The following is a 17840-nucleotide window of genomic DNA, read 5'->3' on the forward strand; positions in this document are numbered from 1 at the left end:
CCAAATCTGTCTCTGAACATACAAGCTTTCACCCGGAAACAGAAAACATGCCTAATCTTCACAATAACATGTTTAAATATTGCGCTGATTCAATGTTCCCCCATAGACTTATATGGGAGAACGCAATTTCAAGGGCCTTTTTCTCAGAACACATGTTTCTGTCATTGTGGCGGGGTTAATTTTGACAACATATTTTAATTTAGTTTTAGTCTTTTGACGAAAATGTAATTTGATTTTAGTCTAGTTTTAGTCTAAAATTGCAAGTAAATTTAGTCGACTAAATTTAAGACTAATTGAGTGGACTTTGCATTGATAATATTGATTCTAATCATGTTTAATGTTGTTCCTCTGCTTCATGTTTCTGCTCCACATGAACAAAGCTCAGAGCTGATCCTTTAAACATGATCTGAGGCTCTTTCAGACGCTCAATACAAGTTTGGATGATTTTAGTCTCTCCTTTTCATTTTTATTTAGTCTGATTTTAGTCGACTCAAATATCTGGACATTTTAGTCACAGTTTTAGTCTCATGAGAAACTTTTAATTTAGTTTTAGTCCAATTTTAGTCACAAAAATATCACTTTGACTAAAATTAAGACTAAATATTTTAGTCGACGAAATGACCACTGCATTGTGGCGACACTATGTCCACGTCAGTCGGACCTAAAGACTTCACATTTTCCAGCCTTGGACTGAACAATATTTGGAAGATTTTTTTCAGAGGGATTTTTTATTATTTAATCCCTTAAGCCCCGTTTATTGAGTTTTGAATGTCAAAAAAATGAGGCTTTTATACTAAAAAACATTTTAAAACTAAACAAGAAATCCTAAATCCGCTCTGAGAAAGTCTTGGCAACTCATTTATCAATAAAATGAAACCATACATTTGAATGTAGCTCTGTCCATTATTCAGATTTCGTCGCCGGCATTTTTAGGCATAAAACGCCTTGTTCTTATATGAAAAGATAAAATGACAGAAAACTTGCCATGTATTTTTTTCTCACATTTATGCCAGTCAGTGATCTACAGCAAAAGCTTCAAATTGATATCTGTAAATATACATTTTCTCCCTATACGCATGCAGTGTCTCGCCTTATTAAGTTCGGCTTTACCCAAACCTAAAAGCTTCTTGTAAAACACTTAAGAGCGACAAAAAAGCGATGAAAAAGCAACATAACACAATAAAAACACAGCGACAACAGGACACAAAAGTTAGGATCAGTTTTGTAGGTCTTAGCTTTCAAATTCAGCTTTCACACACTTTCTACACCTGCCCTGTACCAGCAGACCTCCCCCTCTCCTCTCCTGATGTGGAGGGCGGGTCTCTCAGCTCACCTGGATGCAGACCTCCCCCTCTCCGGGTCTCTCAGCTCACCTGGATGCAGACCTCCCCCTCCCCGGGTCTCTCAGCTCACCTGGATGCAGACCTCCCCCTCTCCGGGTCTCTCAGCTCACCTGGATGCAGACCTCCCCCTCCCCGGGTCTCTCAGCTCACCTGGATGCAGACCTCCCCCTCTCCGGGTCTCTCAGCTCACCTGGATGCAGACCTCCCCCTCTCCGGGTCTCTCAGCTCACCTGGATGCAGACCTCCCCCTCCCCTGGTCTCTCAGCTCACCTGGATGCAGACCTCCCCCTCTCCGGGTCTCTCAGCTCACCTGGATGCAGACCTCCCCCTCTCCGGGTCTCTCAGCTCACCTGGATGCAGACCTCCCCCTCTCCTGGTCTCTCAGCTCACCTGGATGCAGACCTCCCCCTCTCCGGGTCTCTCAGCTCACCTGGATGCAGACCTCCCCCTCCCCTGGTCTCTCAGCTCACCTGGATGCAGACCTCCCCCTCCCCTGGTCTCTCAGCTCACCTGGATGCAGACCTCCCCCTCCCCGGGTCTCTCAGCTCACCTGGATGCAGACCTCCCCCTCTCCGGGTCTCTCAGCTCACCTGGATGCAGACCTCCCCCTCTCCTGGTCTCTCAGCTCACCTGGATGCAGACCTCCCCCTCTCCGGGTCTCTCAGCTCACCTGGATGCAGACCTCCCCCTCTCCTGGTCTCTCAGCTCACCTGGATGCAGACCTCCCCCTCTCCTGGTCTATCAGCTCACCTGGATGCAGACCTCCCCCTCTCCTGGTCTCTCAGCTCACCTGGATGCAGACCTCCCCCTCTCCGGGTCTCTCAGCTCACCTGGATGCAGACCTCCCCCTCCCCGGGTCTCTCAGCTCACCTGGATGCAGACCTCCCCCTCTCCTGGTCTCTCAGCTCACCTGGATGCAGACCTCCCCCTCTCCGGGTCTCTCAGCTCACCTGGATGCAGACCTCCCCCTCTCCGGGTCTCTCAGCTCACCTGGATGCAGACCTCCCCCTCCCCGGGTCTCTCAGCTCACCTGGATGCAGACCTCCCCCTCCCCGGGTCTCTCAGCTCACCTGGATGCAGACCTCCCCCTCTCCTGGTCTCTCAGCTCACCTGGATGCAGACCTCCCCCTCCCCTGGTCTCTCAGCTCACCTGGATGCAGACCTCCCCCTCTCCGGGTCTCTCAGCTCACCTGGATGCAGACCTCCCCCTCCCCTGGTCTCTCAGCTCACCTGGATGCAGACCTCCCCCTCTCCGGGTCTCTCAGCTCACCTGGATGAAGACCTCCCCCTCCCCTGGTCTCTCAGCTCACCTGGATGCAGACCTCCCCCTCTCCGGGTCTCTCAGCTCACCTGGATGCAGACCTCCCCCTCCCCTGGTCTCTCAGCTCACCTGGATGCAGACCTCCCCCTCTCCTGGTCTCTCAGCTCACCTGGATGCAGACCTCCCCCTCTCCTGGTCTCTCAGCTCACCTGGATGCAGACCTCCCCCTCCCCTGGTCTCTCAGCTCACCTGGATGCAGACCTCCCCCTCTCCTGGTGTGGAGGGCGGGTCTCTCAGCTCACCTGGATGCAGACCTCCCCCTCTCCGGGTCTCTCAGCTCACCTGGATGCAGACCTCCCCCTCCCCGGGTCTCTCAGCTCACCTGGATGCAGACGGCCGCCTCCCTCATGCGGGTGAAGTGCTTCCTCTCCAGGTGCGCCCTGAACCTCCTCTGCAGGCTGACGATGAGCCGGAGCACCTCGCTGTGGAGCAGGGCCTGGAGCCTCTGCCGCTCTGCCTCCCGGAGGAACACCTGAGGACAGAGCGGGACCGTCAGCTCTACTTAAACGTCCCGCGGGTCAGGAGGGTGTCGGGTCAGGCCCTCTAATGATATAAACACCACAGGGAGGACGACATGACTCACGGTCACGAGAGGCGGCTGGTTTCAGAGACGAGTCCGGAGGTTATGTTTGAAGAGATAATTAATGTGGGTTTAATCCCTTTACTGTCAAAGCTTTTCACTGTCGACCCGTTACAGCAGCTTTAACTCCTGATACAAACAGGGCTGGTTTATTTGCAACCAGTGTTCATTTTGACAACATATTTTATTTTAGTTTTAGTCTTTTGACTAAAATGTAATTTAATTTTAGTCAAGATTTAGCCAAAAAAAAGTTTCAATTTTAGTCTAGTTTTAGTCGACTAAAATTGCATGTCAACTTAGTCGACTAAAATGGAGACTAATTTAGTCGACTTATATTTATGATATTCATTTTTATTTATTTATTTGATTTATTTATTTATTTGATGGGGACATGTGTGAACAATAAACATGTATCACACTACAACATTTATAGCCAAGGCTAATTTGCAACGTCCGTCCCTAGAAGGGCTTTTCAAAGTACAAAAAATACATTTACAGTAACATTAATTAATCAATTCTGACATTGCACAAAGGAAGTGCATTGAGTGCAGACTAAAAATGATTGCAGACTTGATCTCTTTTTAAAATATGTTTTAGTTCATTTTTAAAAGCCCCCAGGTCTAAGTCCTGTTTCAGCTCAGGAGGAGAGTTCCAAAGTTTAGCTCCTGGACGGGAAAAGCCGACTGTTCAAAGGTCTTTTTCCTAACGGGTACTTTCACATTTCCATCAGCAGCTCCTCGTGTGATGGAGCCACTGATCCAAGTGGAACTATGAGCCGTCTGAGAACATCAGGGGCTGTGCAGACATTTGTACATTCATTTTAAGTTACAGAATTAAATAAGATAAGAAAGTTTAACCTCTGCATACTCCACAATGATGCGTCCTGACAGATGTTTTGTCTAAAATCTTTAATGCTCTTAATGCTTTTAATGCATTATAATCATATTTAATCGTGGTCCTCGACTTCATGGAGCTGCTCCACATGAATAAAGCTCAGAGCTGATCCTTTGACAGTGACTTTACATGATCTGAGGCTCTTTGATGGACAGAGTAAAGCTCGTACCATGGTCTTGCCCACTTGGTGCCCGTCCGCCGGCAGGTGCATGTGCTTCAGACAGTGCTGGAGGCCGTCTCTGGACGCGCTGGTTCCTTCAGGCAGGAGCACGCGGAAGTGCCGCACGAAGTCCTGCAAAACAAAAACCACCATGAAGATAAAAACAAAAAGAATCTGTAAAATACCAAACGTGTTGATATTTGTGAACGAACATGCGCCGCGCTGGACTCAACAAAACGTCAGAGAATAAGGTTTGTAAAGGGGAAGTTTGGTGTATTTTTTACTCTGATTTTAACCCCTTGACTCCCACCTGAACCGAGCACATTTTCTCCAGTTTGGCTTTACCCCAATCCAAAAGCTTCTGGAACAAAACTGAGACAAAAACAATGAAGGAAATGTGACAAAAAAGTAAGAAAACATTGACAAAAAAGTGAAGAAAAATTTATGAAAAACTGGCAAAAATGTCACAAAAATGGAGACGAAAAAATGAGACAAAAATATGACAAAAAATGACCAAAAAAAAAATGATAAAAACGTGACAAAATGCTACAGAAATGACAAAAATGTGATTCAAATTTGACAAAAAAAAAAGAAAAAATTTACAAAAAATGACCAAAAAAGACAAAAATTTGATTAAAAAAACTGACGAAAAAATGAGACAAAAAATTGACAAAAATTTGATAAAAATGTGATAAAATTTGACAAAAAAATAACAAAAAAATAACAAAAAAATAACAAAAAATGACAAAAAAAGACAAAAAAACTGACGAAAAATGCTACAAAAATGTGACAAAAAATTGACAAAAAATGACAAAAATGTGACAAAAAATGACCAAAAAAAGACAAAAATTTGATTTAAAAAACTGACGAAAAAATGAGACAAAAATGTGATAAAAATGTGACAAATAATGACAAAAATTTGATAAAATTTGACACAAAAATTACAAAATAATAACAAAAAATGACAAAAAAAGACAAAAAAAACAGACGAAAAATGAGACAAAAAATTGACAAAAAATTGACACAAAATTGACAAAAAATGACAAAAAATTGACAAAAATGTGATAAAAATGTGACAAAAAATGACAAAAAAAATGACTAAAAAGTTACAAAAATGAGTTGAAAACCCAACAAAAAAATGATGGAAAAAAGAAATCAGATGACGTGAGGAAAAACATCCTCTCGGTTCAGGCGGGAGTTAAGAGGTTAAAACTAAGTTGCTAAGGGAGAAAAACCAACATGGACGACTGCGTGAAAAGTCAATATCTCTGCTTCATTTTCTCTCCTAAAACAATCCTGATCTCACGTTTGGGGCGATACAGCCTCCTGACCTTCTGTCCCGGTGTCTCTAACATAACAAAGCCGGGGCTGGTCCTCCGTGAGCACATGTGTTTCCAGGCCGGGCCCACGCTGTCCACATTTCTCGGGGTTCAGACTTCGTAACACAAACACGTCCTGCTCCTCCCGGTGAAACTGGGGGCTATTGTGTGACTGGACCGCGGTGCGCTCCCTCGCTACAGGGGGTGGATACTGTGTTTATACAATTACTGTCCCGCCGAGAGCTTCGGGACAATGAGGAGGCTATGCGGCGACGGGGAGGCCGAGAACGTGATCCCGACTCAGATATTTCTCATCAGCAGAGTTTGGAGGGGGGAGTGTGGCTCATACAGAGGTGCGTTTCACTAAACTAAAGCGAAGCTCGTCATCCACCTATGAGCGGGCTGAGACAAAAAATATTCTTGTTCTTTCTTTGCTTCTTCTGCTCTTTAACTCATTGACTGCCAGCCAAATCAGAGAGCTCCCACTGCCAGAGGTTTTTCAGGATTTTGACAGTTCAGGTCTAGGTCTATATCAACACGAAACCCAGCAAAAGAAAGACTAGACTCTCTTCTTTCATCTAAAAAAAAAAAAAAAGTTTGTTTGTACCTCTTTCCATTCTTTAGTAATCATCCGTAGAAAACAGGTGAAGCAGTGTTCACTTCGTCGACTAAAATATTTAGTCTTAATTTTAGTCAAAGTGATATTTTTGTGACTAAAATTGGACTAAAACTAAATTAAAAGTTCCTCATGAGACTAAAACTGTGACTAAAATGTCCAGATATTTGAGTCGACTAAAATCAGACTAAATAAAAATGAAAAGGAGAGACTAAAATCATCCAAACTTGTATTGAGCGTCTGAAAGAGCCTCAGATCATGTTTAAAGGATCAGCTCTGAGCTTTGTTCATGTGGAGCAGAAACATGAAGCAGAGGAACAACATTAAACATGATTAGAATCAATATTATCAATGCAAAGTCCACTAAATTAGTCTTAATTTTAGTCGACTGAAACTAGACTAAAATTTAAAACGTTTTTTTTGACTAAATCTTGACTAAAATTAAATTACATTTTAGTCAAAAGACTAAAACTAAATTAAAATATGTTGTCAAAATTAACACTGGTCAGAACCAAGCACGTTTTCTGCAGTTTGGCTTTATCCAAATCGAAAAGTGTCTCGGAGAAAAAGCATCAAAAATTAGGACGGAAACACAACACAAATGTGACAAAAACGTGAGGGAAATAATGACAAAAAGCGACATAAACATGACCAAAAAAAGCGACGAAAACACTGCAAAAACGACTTGACAAAACTTTTGTAGGTCTTAGCTTTCAAATGAGGCATTACACTGTAGCTCTCCAGCAGTGTTCATTTCGTCGACTAAAATATTTAGTCTTAATTTTAGTCAAAGTGATATTTTTGTGACTAAAATTGGACTAAAACTAAATTAAAAGTTTCTCTTGAGACTAAAACTGTGACTAAAATGTCCAGATATTTGAGTCGACTAAAATCAGACTAAATAAAAATGAAAAGGAGACTAAAATCATCCAAACTTGTATTGAGCGTCTGAAAGAGCCTCAGATCATGTTTAAAGGATCAGCTCTGAGCTTTGTTCATGTGGAGCAGAAACATGAAGCAGAGGAACAACATTAAACATGATTAGAATCAATATTATCAATGCAAAGTCCACTCAATTAGTCTTAAATTTAGTCGACTAAAACTAGACTAAAATGTAAAAGTTTTTTTGGACTAAATCTTGACTAAAATTAAATTACATTTTAGTCAAAAGACTGAAACTAAAATAAAATATGTTGTTCAAAATTAACACTGAGGTGAAGTCAACCAAAATGCTGATTTTGGGGGGGTTCAAAGGTCAAAAAACCAAGCTGGAAATAAAATATAAAAGACTTTTATTATCATATTATTTTATTTATTTTTATTTTACGCTATTGATTTTACCATTTATTAATCTGTTTTGCCGCTGTTTTCTCCTTTTTTGTTTCTGTTTTGTTTTGTTTCTGTTTTTTCTGTTTATTGTTAAGAAAAAAAATAAAAAATAAAAATAACTAGTAAAAAAAAAAAAAAGTAAAACGTTGTGAGAAGCTTTATAAAAGTTGAATAATATTTGTCCAAAAGTATTGAATAAATGAGTGTAAAAGTAAAAAAAGTTAAAAAAAAAGGGGGATAAAAGGGGGAACTATATTGTAAGGCGTAATAATACCAGGAGTAGTTTGGCATCCGCGCAGTAAAGTGAAGATTACTGCGCGGATTTCGAACTACTCCTGGTATTATTACGCCTTACAATATAGTCCCCCCTTTTATCCGCTTAGAAAATCCACATTGTTTAATTGTGTGTAATTATACTTTGTAGTGGAACACTTCACGTAACCATATTTAAATAGGGAAAACGTGGAAGAGCTTGGTAGCTTCTATCTTGACCTGTTTTGGAGCTATAGAGGAGAGAGGGAGAGGCTAAATGCTAACGCCGTCTGTGCTGTGTTTACGTGACTGAAGATCAGACAGGTCCTAAAGAACTCGTCACAGCTCAGGTAAGAACATATCTCAGTGTGGAAAAACGCTGGCCTGTTCCTTTAAGGCGTCTACAGTGAGTGTGTTGAATTGTTCTCGTCTCTCATGGTTTGTGTGGAATTACCTTGAAGCTGTACTTGCTGTGGTATCCGGACTGCCGTATCCTCACCGTCTCCAGCATGCCGGTGTAGCGGAGCTGCCTCAGCACCAGGTTATCGTTGAAGCGAAGGGGCAGCTGGAGCACAGAGAGGAGGGGGGGGCACAGAGAGGAGGGGGGGGGGCACAGAGACGAGGGGGGGGGGGCACGTTAAAGACAGAGTCAGGAATGATAAACAGCTTCAGACATCAGAGGGAAACTGTACCTTCTCAGCGTTGGAGCGGATGCACTTGACAAAATAAGGCTCAGACTGACCCAGAGTCTCCATCAGTTTGTTGAGGGAGGCCTGCATGAAGAAAACAAACACACACTCAGAAAAACTGCTATTCAAGGCCAACACGTGTCAGAGGTTTTAGAACATCATCATCATGAAAGGTCTAAGACAAACCTGCAGATAAATGTACAAATGAAATGGTTTATCTTTCATTTATTGAACCATAAGTCGACATAGTAATGATCGTGACCACGTTATATCCTGCCTGTATATTAGAAGGTAGGGCTGTGCAATTAATCGAAATTCGATTACGATTTCGATTACAACAGTAAACGATTACAAAATTAGCATAATTGCAAAAAATCGATTATAATAATTTTTTTTCAATTTTTTTTTTTTTTTCAATTTTTTTTTCACATTTTTTTTCCACATTTTTAATTTTGGGATTTTTGTCACTTTTATGCTGGATTTTGTCATTTTTTTGCTGGATTTTTGTCATTTTTTTGCTGGATTTGTGTCATTTTTTTGCTGAATTTTTGTCATGTTTTTGCTGGATTTTTGTCACTTTTTTGCTGGATTTTTGTCTTTTTTTTTGATGGATTTTTGTCTTTTTTCTGCTAGATTTTTGTCTGTTTTTGATGGATTTTTGTCTTTTTTTTGATGGATTTTTTTAAACGCAACAAATAATCGTTTGAATAATCGTGATTTTAATTATGACAAAAATAATCGTGATTATTATTTTTTCAATAATCGAGCAGCCCTATTAGAAGGCAAATAACTTTAGTTCAGTCATTCTAACCTATGGATGCACCGATCCGACACTGACATACGATATCGGGTATCGGCTACACATATCCGATACTGAACCGATACCAAAACACAACCAAAAACTGATGAGTGAATATGGGCATATCATTTTGAAGGGCAGAACCTGGAGGATTCAACACGGAGTTCGTTTTAACGAGCGGCTAGCTACAGCATGCTACAGCTAGCGGGGTGCGCACCGATGGTAAATGCTCACATTTATATTGCTGAGTTTCAGGCAATGGCCGCTGGCTGCTCTGCTTTATGACCACGACACTGGGGGCCGCCATTGCTGTAGTATCTCCATATCGCCACTATTGGAGTTTAGACGCCTTAAAAACAACTTTAACGCCTGGTTTCTATGTTTTCAACACTAGACTAGGCTCGATCTTCCACCTGAGATAACACTGGGTCACAATATAAGAAACCAGGCTGGTTTTCGTGAGAAGAATTTTAGAAATCTGGTACCTAATGAGGGTGGGACTGTTAGCATTGGAGCAGCGCGAGCTACACGTCACAAGGGCGGAGTCTACAGTGAAGATCCCGCCCTTATGCCCTTTTTAGGAACATGCTTCGTCAGAGCTTGGGAGGAGGAGTCTGTAAATCCACCATGAATTCCCCCACGACCGTGGTCATGATGGTAAACGGGGAGGAGTGAGCAGAAGACGTCCATTTTTTGTTTTACAGTCTATGGTTTCAGGCGACATCACCGCGTTCTAAAGGCCTATAGTATGATATATAGATATAGAGGAGAAATGATTTTGTTTTTGAGGAAATGTTTGCTCTTGTTCAGAGATCATGGACCCAGTGACTGATATTAATCATCATTTTTGTACTTCATACATTTTCTTTGTGTAATGCTATTAATAAGAAAAACTGGCTCCTCCCCCCAATGGGTCCAGTGACATCATCACATTCTAGAACCTGCAACCCACACTGTAAAAAAAAATCTGTACATTTTACGGTAAAAAACTGGCAGCTTTTTTTACTAGGATCCTTGTTATTCAATTTACAGTTAAGCACTGTCTCATTTGTTTTTATTACAGTTTACTGCTGTCAATTTAACACCCATTTCTTGTGCAATTTATGGTAAAAAGTTTTAAAATATATAAAAATCTGCAATAGAGCCTTTAGGCACTCAGAGCGCTTTACATCAAGGAACCAGTCACTCATTCACTCTGTAATTCAGTGGTTCTCAACCCTTTGGAGCCGCGACCCCCATTATAACAGTTCCCTGGGTCCTATGTTCCCTGGGTCCTACGTTCCCCGGGTCCTATGTTCCCTGGGTCCTACGTTCCCCGGGTCCTATGTTCCCCGGGTCCTACGTTTCCCGGGTCCTATGTTCCCCGGGTCCTACGTTCCCCGGGTCCTACGTTTCCCGGGTCCTCTGTTCCCCGGGTCCTCTGTTCCCCGGGTCCTACGTTCCTCGGGTCCTATGTTCCTCGAGTCCTATGTTCCCCAAGTCCTATGTTCCCCGGGTCTTATGTTCCCCGGGTCCTACGTTCCCCGGGTCCTACGTTCCCCAAGTCCTATGTTCCCCGAGTCCTATGTTCCCTGAGTCCTATGTTCCCTGAGTCCTATGTTCCCCGAGTCCTATGTTCCTCGGGTCCTACGTTCCCCGGGTCCTATGTTCCCCGGGTCCTATGTTCCCCGGGTCCTATGTTCCTCGGGTCCTACGTTCCCCGGGTCCTATGTTCCCCGGGTCCTATGTTCCTCGGGTCCTATGTTCCCCGGGTCCTATGTTCCCCGGGTCCTATGTTCCCTGAGTCCTATGTTCCCCGGGTCCTATGTTCCCCGGGTCCTACGTTCCCCGGGTCCTATGTTCCCTGAGTCCTATGTTCCCCGGGTCCTATGTTCCCCGGGTCCTATGTTCCCCGGGTCCTATGTTCCCCGGGTCCTATGTTCCCCGGGTCCTATGTTCCCCGGGTCCTATGTTCCCTGAGTCCTATGTTCCCCGGGTCCTATGTTCCCCGGGTCCTATGTTCCCTGAGTCCTATGTTCCCCGAGTCCTATGTTCCCCGAGTCCTATGTTCCCTGGGTCCTACGTTCCCCGAGTCCTACGTTCCCCGGGTCCTATGTTCCTCAGGTCCTATGTTCCCCGGGTCCTATGTTCCCCGGGTCCTATGTTCCCCGAGTCCTATGTTCCCTGGGTCCTATGTTCCCTGGGTCCAATGTTCCCTGGGTCCTATGTTTCCCAAGTCCTATGTTCCTCGGGTCCTATGTTCCCCGGGTCTTATGTTCCTCGGGCCCTACGTTCCCCGGGTCCTATGTTCCCTGGGTCCTATGTTTCCCAAGTCCTATGTTCCTCGGGTCCTATGTTCCCCGGGTCTTATGTTCCTCGGGCCCTACGTTCCTCGGGTCCTATGTTCCCCTGGTCCTACTTTCCTCGGGTCCTATGTTCCCTGGGTCCTACGTTCCTCGGGTCCTATGTTCCCTGGGTCCTACGTTCCCCGGGTCCTATGTTCCCTGGGTCCTACGTTCCCCGGGTCCTATGTTCCCCGGGTCCTATGTTCCCCGGGTCCTATGTTCCCTGAGTCCTATGTTCCCCGAGTCCTACGTTCCCTGGGTCCTACGTTCCTCGGGTCCTATGTTCCCTGGGTCCTACGTTCCCCGGGTCCTATGTTCCCCGGGTCCTATGTTCCCCGGGTCCTATGTTCCCTGAGTCCTATGTTCCCTGAGTCCTATGTTCCCTGGGTCCTATGTTCCCTGGGTCCTATGTTCCCCGGGTCCTATGTTCCCCGGGTCCTTTGTTCCCTGGGTCCTATGTTCCTCGAGTCCTATGTTCCCTGGGTCCTATGTTCCCTGGGTCCTATGTTCCCCGGGTTCTATGTTCCCCGGGTCCTTTGTTCCCTGGGTCCTATGTTCCTCGAGTCCTACGTTCCCTGGGTCCTATGTTCCCCAGGTCCTATGTTCCCTGGGTCCTATGTTCCTCGGGTTCTATGTTCCCCAAGTCCTATGTTCCTCGAGTCCTACGTTCCCTGGGTCCTATGTTCCCCAGGTCCTATGTTCCCTGGGTCCTATGTTCCCCGGGTTCTATGTTCCCCGGGTCCTCTGTTCCCCGAGTCCTCTGTTCCCCGGGTCCTATGTTCCCCGAGTCCTATGTTCCCTGGGTCCTACGTTCCCTGGGTCCTACGTTCCCCGTGTCCTATATTCCCCAGGTCCTATGTTCCCCAAGTCCTATGTTCCCCAAGTCCTATGTTCCCCAAGTCCTATGTTCCCCAAGTCCTATGTTCCCCAGGTCTTTTAGATCTACAGGCTATATTTTCTATTATTTCCATCTGTGTCAGGTCTGAGATGTTGCTTCTGTCTCTCTGATGGAACACCAGACCTGGAGAACACAGGGTTCTAATAAAATAAAACAGTGTAACATGTTAGTAATGCACACGTTCTAAAGATCACATCACGTGCTCTGTTATAAACGTGTAGCAGCATCTCGTTCCTAGAGTTAAAATGCATCAGTAAAAGTGTTATCGTCTGCGAGAGTAAAGCCCGCCTCCTCACGGCGATGCTGCCCCGTGATTGGACCAAACCACCACCGGGTCAAAACGACTCACAAACAGCAGAGAAGAGAAGAGAACCGAGAACAAAGAAGCACAAACAGGACAAAGTGGATTTAAAGTCGCCTAAAAGCTAACCCCCCCCCCCCCCGGTACTTCCTCCTGAGCGCTTTGCCAGAGCTGAGCGGAGAAAGTATTTGACAGTACTTGTATGCGAGCGCCGTGGTAATGAGCATGTGTGTGTATAGTATTTCCATGTGTGGTATAAACATGTGGAGCAGCGGGAGGAATGCAGGCTCCGCCCCCTGTGGGAGATTAAAGCAATCAGCCCGGCACAGGATGTGGGAAGTGAAGTCATCCACGCTGGGGCCACGCTGGGGCCAGGCCGCCTGCCAGAGGGGCCCCCGCACTCACCCCCCCCCCCCCCCATCAAAAAAAAGACAAAAATCCATCAAAAAAAAGACAAAAATCCATCAAAAAAAAGACAAAAAATAAATTAAAAAAAAAGACAAAAATCCATCAAAAAAATGACAAAAATCCATCAGAAAAATGACAAAAATCCATCAAAAAAATGACAAAAATCCATCCAAAAAATGACAAAAATCGATCAAAAAAATGACAAAAATCCATCAAAAAAAAGACAAAAATCCATCAAAAAAATGACAAAAATCCATCAGAAAAATGACAAAAATCCATCAAAAAAATGACAAAAATCCACCAGAAAAATGACAATAATCCATCAAAAAAATGACAAAAATCCATCAAAAAAAAGACAAAAAAACAACAAAAAAAAGAAGAAGAAAATCCATCAAAAAATGACAAAAAAACATCAAAAAAATGAAAAAAATCCATCAAAAAAAAGACAAAAAAAGACAAAAATCCATCAAAAAAAAGACAAAAAAAAATCAAAAAAATGAAAAAAATCCATCCAAAAAATGACAAAAATCCATCAAAAAAATGACAAAAATCCATCAGAAAAAAGACAAAAATCCATCAGAAAAAAGACAAAAATCCATCAAAAAAAGACAAAAATCCATCAAAAAAAAGACAAAAATCCATCAAAAAAAAAGACAAAAAAAAATCAAAAAAATGAAAAAAATCCATCCAAAAAATGAAAAAAATCCACCAGGACTGTCACCGTTACCATGGGAACGAAACAGTGTGAATGTGGTATATGTTGTACGCGGCAGGTGAGAACTTGTTAGATTTGGGTAAAGCCGAACTGGAGAAACTGTGCTCGGTTAAGGCGGAGGGTAAGAGGTTAATGTGCGTCTCTTTGTTGCTCAAAACTCCTGAACTCCTGAATAATAATCATGATTATTTTTGTCATAATTGAAATCACGATTATTCAAACGATTATTTGTTGCCTTTAAAAAAAATCCATCAAAAAAATGACAAAAATCCATCAGAAAAATGACAAAAATCCACCAGAAAAAATGACAAAAAAACATAAAAAAAGACAAAAATCCATAAAAAAAGACAAAAATCCATAAAAAAAAAGACAAAAAAAATTCAAAAAAATGAAAAAAATCCATCCAAAAAATGACAAAAATCCATCAAAAAAATGACAAAAATCCATCAAAAAAAATGACAAAAATCCATCAGAAAAATGACAAAAAAACATCAAAAAAATGAAAAAAATCCATCAAAAAAAAGACAAAAATCCATCAAAAAAAAGACAAAAAAAAATCAAAAAAATGAAAAAAATCCATCCAAAAAATGACAAAAATCCATCAAAAAAATGACAAAAATCCATCAGAAAAATGACAAAAATCCATCAAAAAAATGACAAAAATCCATCAGAAAAATGACAAAAATCCATCAGAAAAATGACAAAAATCCATCAGAAAAAAGACAAAAATCCATCAAAAAAATGACAAGAATCCATCAAAAAAATGACAAAAATCCATCAGAAAAATGACAAAAATCCATCAAAAAAAATGACAAAAAAACATCAAAAAAATGAAAAAAATCCATTAAAAAAATGAAAAAAATCCATCAAAAAAAAGACAAAAAAAAATCAAAAAAATGACAAAAATTCATCAAAAAAAAGACAAAAATCCATCAAAAAAAATGAAAAAAAATGAAAAAAATCCATCAAAAAAAATGAAAAAAAAAACCAAAAAAATGAAAAAAATCCATGAAGACGCTTTGAAGTCTCCATCGCGTCTTCAAAGCACGTCCAGCTGCTCCGTGTGCAGGTCAGTCCCACGCCTCAAAATAACTCCTCCCATCAGCGCGAGCGTCTCGTCTTCTCTCGGGTCAGTCTCATGATCGATCACAAACACAAACGCTCCGTCTAAACTCGCCTTTTACACAAGATAACAACAAATAATCCGAAACAGAAACCTGCAGTGACACTGATGTCAAAGCTCCGCTAACAGCAACGAAACACTTCCTGTTGTCCCGACAAAATAAAAGCCGTCAATGTTCCAGCCGCTGGGAGAGGGTTTGAAATGTTCATTAATAAATGAACCTAATATTTTAGGTGCAAATGGAAACAAATCTCGTTTTTCTTCGTTTTCCTGGTCGTCCGTTTTGCTCAAATAGAAATAAAGGCCTGTCTCTAACTGTGGCCTGGTTCCAATAAAGGCCTGGTCCCAGATGCCCTCGAGTAAATAAAGGCCCCGGCCGATATTAGAGCATTTACGGTATTAGCGTCTAAAAGTGTCCTTGAGCTAAATGCTAACTCACATTCAAATAAGTTTTTGCTTTTTGTGGGTCAGATACACATCCAGTGACCACGAAACATCATCTTATAAGACGCTAATCATAAAGAAACCACAGAAACTATACAAAATGCAACTACCCATACTTTAGAATTGCGCCTGGCTTCCCTATTCATTTGTATGGGACTCAGAGCTAAAGGCATTTCCATCATTTCTGAGGAAAAGTCTCTTGTTTTGTCGCCGTTCCGTCAGAAAAAGTCCAGTTAAAGCAAACGGCTGTAAATCTTCTTCACAGACCAATAAAAAGTCACAAACTCTGGCCTGCTGCTTTGTAGATGTGAGACATTACATCACTCCTGTCCCGCTCTGAGCTCGTCCCGGGCCGGTGTAATAATGAACAAAAGCAGGGATTAGACGGAGCGGTTTCAGGGGGAACAGCTCTTACTTTGAAGGGGCTCGACTTTATTACAGCTGGAGCGAGATGACAGGACCACAGTTATGTAAGGCTTAATATATCATTGTTCATAAAGTGGGCGGGGTTAAAACATGCCCCGCCCTCTCCCCAAAACACACACCAGGAAGTTATAAACTACATGTTCTAATGTTTTTAGCATCATTTAATATTTCTGAGATTTGCAGAACGGCTCGGTCTGGCATCTCGTGCTTTGCCAGAAAATGTTACTTGAGTTCTGTGAGTAACCGAGTCACTGAGCAAAAAAGTCATTTTCAATGACGCCATGAAGTGTGTGAAACAAAACCATGTGGAATTTGGGATATTTAGAAATAACATTCCCAGAAAGTGGCATCAATACAGAAAAACTATATCATTCTAAAGAACAAGGAGCACGAGACGATCTACATCTGCTTTATAGATCAAAATGAACTGTACTTAAACGACAGGTGTAAGAACATTAGAACAGTTCAAACACTATATTCCATCATCATCCATGTACGATGACTTCGTTCTCTTTATCTCTGTCCGTGAGAGCGTTTAATGCAGGGCTGCCCAAAGTGGGGCCCGCGGGCCAAAGAACAATTCCATCGGTCCTACTTTTACTCTGTGTATGGTTAATACTCTCTCTCATTCATTCTCAATGATAAATATGGATGCAGTACACTCTGTGGCCACTAGCTGCAAATTGGAGGCGCTGTTTCTCTCCTTTAGCAAAGTTAAGGAAACACTGTTGTGGTGTCTTAGTGTTTATCAGATTGTTGTAGCATAAAATACTTTATGCTGAACTGACATGTTCAGAATGACCACATTTTCTTTGAGTTAACAAATGAATGATTTAAAGTCATGCAGGTGCTGCAGATACAGGTGTTGTTTACTTTCTGCACTATGTTGCTGCAATGGTTGATTTTGTTCCACTAAAACTAGGCTTTTGCCATAGTTAACATGTATGTTATTGTATCATGGTATTTGCATAGATAGAATCAAATGCAAATGTATCCCAAAAAAATAAATAAAGTAACTTATAATTTGCAGTTAAAAGTGTTTAATGACTTGGCGTCGCCGTGTTTGGCCTCGAACCACAGGCACTTTTTCATTGTGGCCTCAGAGACAAAGAGTTTGGGCACTTCTGATTTAATGCCTCTCTTTCGTCCATGTAATGAAAGTAATTCACTTCCTGTGGCAGATTCTCACCTGTGAGGATGGACCTCACATCATCAGGTTAAACTCGTTAGCTTGACCTTCAGTAAAACCTTCAAAGAGGTGGACTGAGCGGCGAGAGACTGCAGTTAAAGACTCTGAGTCTGTGGAGCTTCTTCCCAGAGCCATGTTTCTGTGGGTCTGGTTTCACACACAGGGACACGACACAGACCCTCAGCTCACTCAGGTGTTCGTGACCCACAGGACAGGACACTTCACTGACCTGGACCCTCAGCTCACTCAGGTGTTCGTCTGGTGACCCACAGTACAGGACACTTCACTGACCTGGAACTGCGCGCTGATGCTGGGCGGTTTCTTCTTCTTGTGGAGGTGCAGCAGGGACTTGGTGATGCGGTCGTGGAGGGTCAGGTTGCTCAAGTACTTCAGGGATTTGACGTTCAGTAAGTGCTGCGTCGGGAGAAAAACCCAGAGGCAGAACATCAGCAGCTTGTTCAAAAACAGAGACGGAATCTTAAAGAGATGCTTTACCTTCGGAAGCGCTGGTTTGGGCTTGTAGTTCTTGTTCCGCCTGTGAACAGAGGACGGTAATGGGGTTAGAGCAGGAATTACACCAGCAGCTTCACTAGGGCTGCTCGATTATTGAAAAAATAATAATCACGATTATTTTTGTCATAATTGAAATCACGATTATTCAAACGATTATTTGTTGCCTTTAAAAAAATCCATCAAAAAAGTGACAAAAA

At 42.6% G+C, this 17840-nt stretch overlaps 1 protein-coding gene across 3 annotated transcripts in view; it reads right to left on the reverse strand.

Moving 5' to 3' along the window:
* Positions 1–17840, reverse strand: part of myo9aa (myosin IXAa) — a 338748-nt gene that overhangs the window by 56608 nt on the left and 264300 nt on the right. For all 3 annotated transcript variants that reach the window (XM_079554645.1, XM_079554646.1, XM_079554644.1), the window contains 6 exons: positions 17626–17665; positions 17422–17544; positions 8507–8587; positions 8269–8379; positions 4308–4430; positions 2987–3136 (listed from right to left, as the gene is read on the reverse strand). In XM_079554645.1, the coding sequence (XP_079410771.1) occupies positions 2987–3136; positions 4308–4430; positions 8269–8379; positions 8507–8587; positions 17422–17544; positions 17626–17665 (628 nt within the window). The remainder of the gene's footprint in view (positions 1–2986; positions 3137–4307; positions 4431–8268; positions 8380–8506; positions 8588–17421; positions 17545–17625; positions 17666–17840) is intronic.

The sequence above is a fragment of the Gobius niger genome (genome assembly GCF_951799975.1).
Source record: "Gobius niger genome assembly, chromosome: 4".
NCBI lineage: Eukaryota > Metazoa > Chordata > Actinopteri > Gobiiformes > Gobiidae > Gobius > Gobius niger.